Source organism: Nicotiana tomentosiformis, chromosome 8 (genome assembly GCF_000390325.3).
Source record: "Nicotiana tomentosiformis chromosome 8, ASM39032v3, whole genome shotgun sequence".
NCBI lineage: Eukaryota > Viridiplantae > Streptophyta > Magnoliopsida > Solanales > Solanaceae > Nicotiana > Nicotiana tomentosiformis.
In genome coordinates, this window is record NC_090819.1 from 88,369,109 (window position 1) to 88,377,835 (window position 8,727).

Consider the following 8,727-nt stretch of genomic DNA (forward strand, 5'->3'; position numbering starts at 1 on the left):
CTAGCACAGTCGCTTTATTGACTATAACTTGACTTGAATTAATTTTGGATAAGCTGTGATTTATTGGTTTTCATGTTTTATCTATCCACTTTTAATTATTAAAATATGAAATTATCTTTGAAACGAATCACGTGTGTGAATCCGTTATTTTATTGTGACAAAATCTTGTCATGCGTACGTGTACACATTTAATACCATTTTATTATATTAAGATTGTTTTGGCCAAAGATGCGCGAACACATACTTCAGTTTTAATTTTGCAAATCACAATTATGCCACGCGAACGTATACATAATCGCGATAAACTAACTAAAGCACGCTTAAAGCACTCTATCGGTGCTCATTATTATTCCTAAATTTTGAGATTATTGTAAGATCATGAATTATGGAAATCATTGTAGAAATGTGTATCACATAGTTATGATTGGAGTTAAGAAGATTATCTATATTGCAGGCCGTTGACGGGCTAGTGATTGAACATAATCAAGGTTACTTCAAGTCCAATTATAAAACAAGAATTCAATATCACATGGCCCCATGGCTTAAATACTAATCAAACGACATATTAATAGAACAACTCAGAACTAAAAATCAACACAACTAAACTTATCAAATTAACGTCATATTTCCAACAAATCATGAAACTAAACAAAACCTTATAACAAAAGAATTTCACCTTAAGAACACCAAAAAACAGACATGCTAACTAATGGCTAAATTTATTCTAATGCCAGCAAGCACAAAATCAGCTTTTACGTTAATCCACTTTTAATACATGAAATGAACATTCACATAGATATAAATACTTAATGAAATACTTATTCAACCAAAATTCTGGAATCAAATTTGGAAGACATGGTACACATGTAAAAGAAACAGGCCTTTATTGCTGAAATCTGAATTTTAAAGGTTTGCAATTCAACAACTGGACAAAACACCAGCGAGTCAGCGACCATGACCGGAAACTAGCGACGACGAACTCGACCTCGACTCTCACAACTCCTTTTAACTTTAGTTGAAGAACCCACTTTTTACTGATTTTTTAGGACTGCTCGGAGCTGTTTTGAGCTGGGATTTTGAGAGTATTTTGATGACCTTATGGAGGTATTTCAATGTTGTTTTGTGATTGAATTTCCAGCAGTAACACAGTTATTTTGGGGCTCAGTTTTGAGCTTCGTTTCAAGCTTGTTTTTGGGGCCCTTTTAGAGAAAAATCAACAGCAGATTTGTACAGGTTTTGGGACAGTGTTCGGTGGTGTTTGGGGCTATTTTTCGGCCTGGATTTTGCAATTGATTTTGGACCTTTTCAGGTTGGATTTTGGAGCGTTTTTAGAGGAGGTTATGGCTGCCTTATTTTTTGGTTCTAGCGGACCAACTCCCCTCCTTTGCGTGTGTGTATTTACGTGAAGGAAAATGGGAACATGTGGGTTGTGAGTGGGGGACAGGAGTGGAGGACAAGGGAAAGTGGAGTAGAAATAAAGAGGGGACACACATGGAAAAATGAGAGCGGGAATGATGGGGTGAGAAGTGAAGTATTAGTGAGATGAGTGAAAAAATATTCAAGCATGGTCAAAAATTAGACGCTCTCAAATAGCAACTTCAAATCCATACTGATTTATTGTGTTGCAATACATAAACCACTCAATACCAATCAAAATATATATACTTCTTTGCCTTTCATTAGACATTAGTATAATACATACTCATATGAAAACACTACTAGTAAACAAGCTAAGAGAAACAGAACTCCCCACATTCTTTTTGCTTCATTACAACCAAATTTACTCATACTATAACTCGAAAATTCATCGTTTTACATAAAAATACATGACTCAGAGGAATCGACGAGGGTTCCTGACACTCAAGAGCTTCACATCATCAACAACAGGACCACATAGGGAAACATAGTCGTCGCTCCTCGTATGGTAGTATGTGCTAAGGAACATGATCCGAGTGCGGTTAGCATTGGCCTTGAAACGGAGAACAGCGCGCTTAAATCCACCTTTCCCCTTAGACTCATAAGGGACTTTAAGAGTGTCCCTTCCAGCAAAGGCCTCAACAATCATGGAACCTTCACAAGAGTTGCTGGCATCTCCAACTTTAAAACTGAGTTCATACATTTTGCCAATAGTGGTTCTTGCAACTTGGGCAATCGCACTTTCTTTTCCAGCAACTAGCTCTATTGCTCTCTTGCCTTGTGGCACTGAGAAATGATCAGAATCTAAGTATTTGACTGCCTTTAGGGACTCAACCATCCATGCTGGTAAAGGGGAATGGTCATCTTCAATGTTTGGTGGTACAAGAACTCCCCAGCTTGTGTTTGGGAATATGTATGGACCCTCTTCAAAATCTCCATTTTTCAACAAGTTCTCTGCATATATATAGTTCATGATATAACAGTCATTTTCTGGGATGACAGAGTGAAAGTGCATGCATAAAGAGAGAGCGGTTCGGTGCACTAGGCTCCCACTATGCGCAGGGTCTGGGGCAGGGCCAGACCACGGGGGTCTACTGTATGTAATTTTACCCTGCATTTCTGCAAGAGACTATTTACACGGCTCGAACCCGTGACCTCTCGGTCAAATCAGCAACTTTACCGGTTATCAGTGAAAGTGCATGCATAAATTCATATAAATGAGAAGTTAGTAAACAAATTATAACTAACCATTATATAAAATACTGAACACAACAAAGTTTGGCACTCGGATAGAAGCAATTAATTATTACCTAAAATGGACTTGAATATGCATGTTGCAAGTGATGAATTAGGTATGAGAATATATACACATAAAATTTACAACTTGGATTTCGATGTTGACAATCACAAACAGTTTTTTTGCGATTTAAATACCTATAATTTTTTCTTGGAAAGAGTTAAGAGGAAAGCATCTAGTTGTGTACCCACAGAGGGACCTAAATGGTTCCAATGACTAAAATCTGGTCCCTTTTAGCAACTGGTGCCAGCACACATGTACTTCAAACTTACTCTCTTTTCTCCCATTGTTTTTTGTTAAAATCTGAGCGCATACTTTTAGCTCCCGTTTGGTCATAAAATTTGAGCTTTTTTTCTAAATTTTATTTTCAAATATCTATTTGTTTATAGATTTTAACCAATTTTTGGCAGATTTTAAAACTAAATTCTTCAAATCCCAAAAACAGTTCTAGAGTAGTTTATGAAATTTTCTACTCACAAAACATCAGACTCTTTTCGAGTAAAATGCATGTCCAAACACAATTTCAACTTTCAAAAACGATTTTTCATCTCATTTTCAAAAACTCATATTTTCAAGTTTCAACCAAATCTATGTCCAAACGCTAGCTTAGAATCGCTTAACCTAAACTTTCCTACATAAAAATTAAGAAAAATCTCACCGATCCAACAACTAATGCTATATGAAATAACAGAAAGTAAATACAACAATAATATCAAAGATACTGAACTAGTGGTAAAAATTGATCAACTAACCACTAATTAATTAAGCAAATTAGGAGTTATCGCAAATTCTCTGCAGATTTAACAAGAAAATCTATCAGAACGAGATCTATTGGCTTAGTACTAAAATGAACAAAAATCTAAGGGGAAACATTCACATATTAACACTCAAAAGTGACAGAGAACACCAACCCTACATCCAGAAAAGCAGTAGATTGGATAGTAGATGAGAAAGAGTGGTCCAACAGACAACATCACAATCAGGAAAGATCACCTTTTTATTTAGGCATGTGACTTCTTTTTTAGGTATCCAAAACTAGATATCAGTATATAGAAATCATCAATGTAATACTCACCAAACTGAATCATATACTAAATCATTTAAACTTTTCAATTCGAGGTTCATTTATATATTTTTTTTATTGTCGGTGTAAACTATATTTGTATACATAACCTAGCGTGTGTGATTCGTTACCAATTTTCGTAGAATAGACAAGTCACCTAAAATTTAACTTGGTAAAAGAACTTTCACGTTCGTTCTATTTTGTATATCACTCTTTTATTTTTAATTTGTTTCGAAAATAATAACACAATTTTATACTTGGAAACTTCTTAACTTAACTTCTCATTTTACTCAACATGCTCTTATGGTCAGGTTTGTTATGACATGTTTAATTTCACAAAGTTCTAAGGACATTTAATATGTGAGTTGTGACAAATTAAAAGTTTTTTTTTTCATTTTAACTTCTAATGCGATAGAAACCACTATGTAAAATGAATCGAAATAAGTAGTAGAAAAAGGGAATGAAGCCAAATACTTACTATTAGTTGCCCTAGGAGGATATAAAGTGCGAATGGCGACTGAATCGATGAGAGGACCACAAGCAGGATCTTCCTCAACACCAGGATTGTGCAGTAAAACCTCAACTTGGCTAAATTCAGCTTGAAATGCCCAAGCATAAGAGTCCCAACCACTGCTACTATACAATGTTTGGATAGGCAACACTCCAAAATCAGGTGTAACGGATACATTGATACGTTCCTCTTGAGCACAAGTTCTAGCAGCACTGAATGTTAAGGAATAATACATTCCCTTTGTAACATTCAATACTTGCTTTATGGATGCTTCGTTTCCTAGACGAACCGCGGCGTAGCCCTCCGGCACGACCAGCAGCATGTCACCTTGCTTTTGGCCCGCCTTTATGTACTCGACGAAGCCAGAGATCGACCATTCCGGTATAGCATTGTGCTTTAGAACCACCGTGCCATTGAGGTCTGCTTTCGCCAGCGGCATTTCAAAGTTGCCATTCTTTAACAATCCTGTGTTTGGAAAACAGGTTAAGTTGTGTAATATATATGTAGTAGTTATAATTATTTAGATAAATTTTAATGAAAGTAATTAAGTCAAAGTTTATATAAAGATGTAGATGCTACTGCTACAACTAGTTGTTATTGTTAACTCTAGCTAATTAAGACGCTAAGGAGATCTTGGCTTGGTCTATATTTTGGAAAACAACATGCTTACGGTAACACTACTAGAAATTAGGCAAAAAACGACCAAGGTCGACCGACCAACTTTGGTCGGTCAAAAAATCGTGTTGGTCGATTTTTCAAAATATTTTATTTTTAAATATTTTTTTTACGAAACCGATCAACTTTGGTCGGTTTTCTTTGGCGCAAAAATGCGAGAAAAACTATTTTTGAGTCCCGCAAAATTTATTTTTCAAGAAACCGACCAACTTTGGTCGGTTTTTCAATTAAAATAAATAAATATTAATATTAAAAAAACCGAACCAATTCGGCCGGTCATTTAAAAAAAAGACCAACTTTGGCCGGTAATTTTACTTTTTAATAATACCGACCAACTTTGGTCGGTTATTTTCGTGCGAAAATACAATTAAAGAGTATAAATCAAATAAAAGACAGTCTTAAAACAAAATGCACCAATGGTCTAGTGGTAGAATAGTATCCTGCCATAATACAGACCCCGGTTCGATTCCCAGATGGTGAATCTTTTGATTACATAATTAAAATACCGACCAACTTTGGTCGGAAAAAATCAACCAACTTTGGTCGGGGTTTTTTTTTTGCAATATTTGTTTTTTGAATTTAATTGACCGACCAAAGTTGGTCGGTAATTTCCGACCAACTTTGGTCGGTATTCCTTTCCGACCCCTAAAATACCGTCCACACGTAAATGGTCGCGTTTTGGTCGATTATTGGCCATTAACGATCAATTTTGGTCGATTTTTTTGGTCGGTTTTTATCGGATTTCTAGTAGTGTAAGTAGATTTTGAAAGAACATAGTATAATTCATTATGTATTTGAGAAATATTATAATTAAACTGAAGATTTTAGTTGTTGAGAAACTTTTTAAAACCAGCCGGGCACACCTTATTACAACTTAAATTACTCTTAGACATTTAAATTAAGTTTAGCTTACACTATGTTCAAGCCATTTTCCTCCTCTCAATTCATAAAATTCACATAAAAGGCATGCTTAGAAGTTAGAACTAGAGAAAGGATTTACCCCGTAGTTAATAAAAATTATTTGGACTACAGAATGAAACAAAAATAGTGTCAGAACGTCACGGATATCGATGGACAGAAATGCCCCTGAAAAGGATGAGTTAGAATGTCGAAGAGAGTTATCCATATCCAAGATATATATCCACATTACCTGAATATTTTAAAGATTATTATACTGTAATTCAAAGCATAATGGACAAAGTAATAGGTATCTCTGCAAATCCCTAAGTAGGGACAACAGTAAATATCAACGTGATGACACTTGCCCCTATTGCAGCACCTTTTCCGGCTAATAATCAATGTTAGAATGTCCCCAATTCCTATCCCATGTTTTACTCTACCCAAATCGATTTTTTCGAGGTCAAATGTAGGAGTAAGTTTCAAATTGTGTAAGCAAGGGATAGTGAAAAATGTACAGGATAACAAAAAAAAATTAAGCTTTAAGACCTAGGAAGTAGGAACGGCGGCCACTTTACTCCGTAGTGTAATTATAGGAGGGGGTTTAAGGGGTATAAAGAGATGAGTCTAACTTAAGCAACAGTAATATATCAAGTCACTTATATAATTACTTATAACTTACAAAATTAAATAAAACAATATGTTGTAAACTATACTGATCGAAATATATATTTCACTTGGTACGTTTGTAAGTTAAATCCTGAAATAGCATATATATAACCCTTAAAACTTAAAAAAGTAAATTACACGGATAACATGAAGTTTTTTATACCATGAGGTATATTACTTTACTCCTATAATATTCCAATATCAACACAGCCAGCTAACGCCCCAACTTTAAGGTGGAAGAACCAGCTGTGAAACCTAACCTTTCCCCAAAACCTCCACAAAAAATCCTCCAGAATCGAATCGGCTGACACATTGGAATGACGCTCTCACGTTAGTTTCTCACAAAATCCAAAGGACTAGTCACAAGAATTTGACCCAAAGTTGGCAAAAGTTAATAAGCATCATCATGTGCACAGCTCGCGCTCTTGTACTAGTAGTAGCTTTTAGTTGAGATGACATGCACATGTATCCCCTCTTTAGGGAAAGTTACTACTCCATACAAAAAAGGGCCACACCAAGGTGTAAGGTAGACGGGTTATCTTAATACAAATATTAGTGACGGTTTTTACGGCTTAAATTCGTAATAAATATGTTACGTAAATACAATTTTACCGTTGTTCCAATGCTTCTATTCTATAGAATTGTTGTACATGAGATAAATGTTTAATTACATCTAATGTTTATATTAACTTAAATAATTTAATTATAGTATCAATACTATAGTTAAATGATAAACACGTACGTAAAAGAAATATCTCTTGTATTTGTTGGTAGTAGTATATAAATAGAAAAGGCTTACTGCATTCCTGACTATCTGCTGCAAAATTGCTTCTTCCTAAATGACAAAAATCACCTCACTCCCCTTCTTCCATCAAAAGGGCAAGTTGAGCTCAAAACAGCTAACTCTCTCTCTATATGACAAGACATTTATGACCATAGGGTAATGGGTGGCTCTGATACTGAAAACTGACTCTTGGAACCAACCCATTAGTGCTCAGCTTTCCTTTTTTATATATATATAAATGAGTACAAATATACCGCCCTTTTAATTGTCTTTTTTTTTTTTTTCTTCAAGTAATTATACTCACCTTTAATGTTCACTTTTTTGCTGGTACGGCCATTAATGTTGACAACACTTGCTCAAAAAAATTAACAACAATTTCATTTTTTCCCCACTTAAAAGAAAATGAGTAGTAAAGTTTTCGCCTTTCTCTATTTCTCCTTTTTACAACAAACACTTAGGCTTGTGAGATTGTGGGGAGGGATGGGATTTAGAACTTCAAGATATATAGAGACACCAAAATTCCCATCTAAAGTTTAGGGAACAGAATAATGACATTTCTTATTAAATACCTAAAAGTAACCAAATTTCACTAAATAGCAAGCAACCACATATGTCAAAATTGAAGTTGCAAAAACCACATAAAACTAGCTAACATTAATTACATCAAATTCTAAAAATATCAAAGTTGCTAGAAGTGGACATTAAATCATTAGTGGAGATAAGGAAGCAACTGTTTTGGAACTTACCATCAGTTAAGGCTAAGGAAATGTTGAAAATAGCGCACAGTAGCACAAGCAGCAGCAATAGCACTTTCATTCTAGAGTTCTTCATTATTTTCCAACAGTAGTAAATATAAAGAAGAATGACAGTAAGAGGAAAAAGGCCAATTGGTTTGGTTTGAATTCGGGGTTGGAATACAGATAGTTGCCTTTTTATGCATGTCTACTTTCAAAAAGGGCCTTGGACTTTATGGAAATTGCACATCTGTCCTTAATTACTACGTACTAATAATACTGCTGTTATTTTGAGAATACTCCTCTCTTTTCAGTTTTTATGATTGGACATGATTTTGAAATTTATGCAGTTAAGATCTTGAACAAGGTTATGATGTTTCTGTAACTATAAAAGTATGCTATTAACAGTAAAATATAATTATTTAAAATATTGTTGCTATTTCTTGTACAAAATAATATGGAAATAGTGGAAGTATAAGGTTAGGAGAAAGGGGTTTGCTTAATGATAAGTTTATCCTTTTGGTTTAATATTGTTCTTTTAATTTCTATAAATAGAAACTCTTTTGGTGGGGAAGGCGAAGACAGAAGCTGAATGGAGTCACATGGTCTTCTCCCCCCAACCTGGTGCAAAGCATCTAAAACTATGACATTGACATTTTTGGTCTTACCTTTTCCTCCTAG

At 34.8% G+C, this 8,727-nt stretch overlaps 1 protein-coding gene across 1 annotated transcript; it reads right to left on the reverse strand.

Moving 5' to 3' along the window:
• Positions 1-1,590: 1,590 nt before the first annotated feature.
• Positions 1,591-8,247, reverse strand: LOC104109646 (BIIDXI-like protein At5g11420). The gene is made up of 3 exons (XM_009618998.4): positions 8,059-8,247; positions 4,255-4,752; positions 1,591-2,370 (listed from the first exon to the last, which is right to left on the reverse strand). Exons 1-3 carry the CDS (start codon positions 8,141-8,143, stop codon positions 1,832-1,834), a joined length of 1,122 nt encoding a protein of 373 aa, XP_009617293.1. The 5' UTR covers positions 8,144-8,247; the 3' UTR covers positions 1,591-1,831.
• Positions 8,248-8,727: the final 480 nt, after the last annotated feature.

Coding starts and splice junctions, on each gene's coding strand:
- LOC104109646 (XM_009618998.4), bottom strand. CDS start 8,143: ATGAAGAACTCTAGAATGAAAGTGCTATTGCTGCTGCTTGTGCTACTG. Junction 4,753..8,058: donor TTCCTTAGCCTTAACTGATG/GTAAGTTCCAAA, acceptor TTCCAAACACAG/GATTGTTAAAGAATGGCAAC. Junction 2,371..4,254: donor TCCTCCTAGGGCAACTAATA/GTAAGTATTTGG, acceptor ATATATATGCAG/AGAACTTGTTGAAAAATGGA.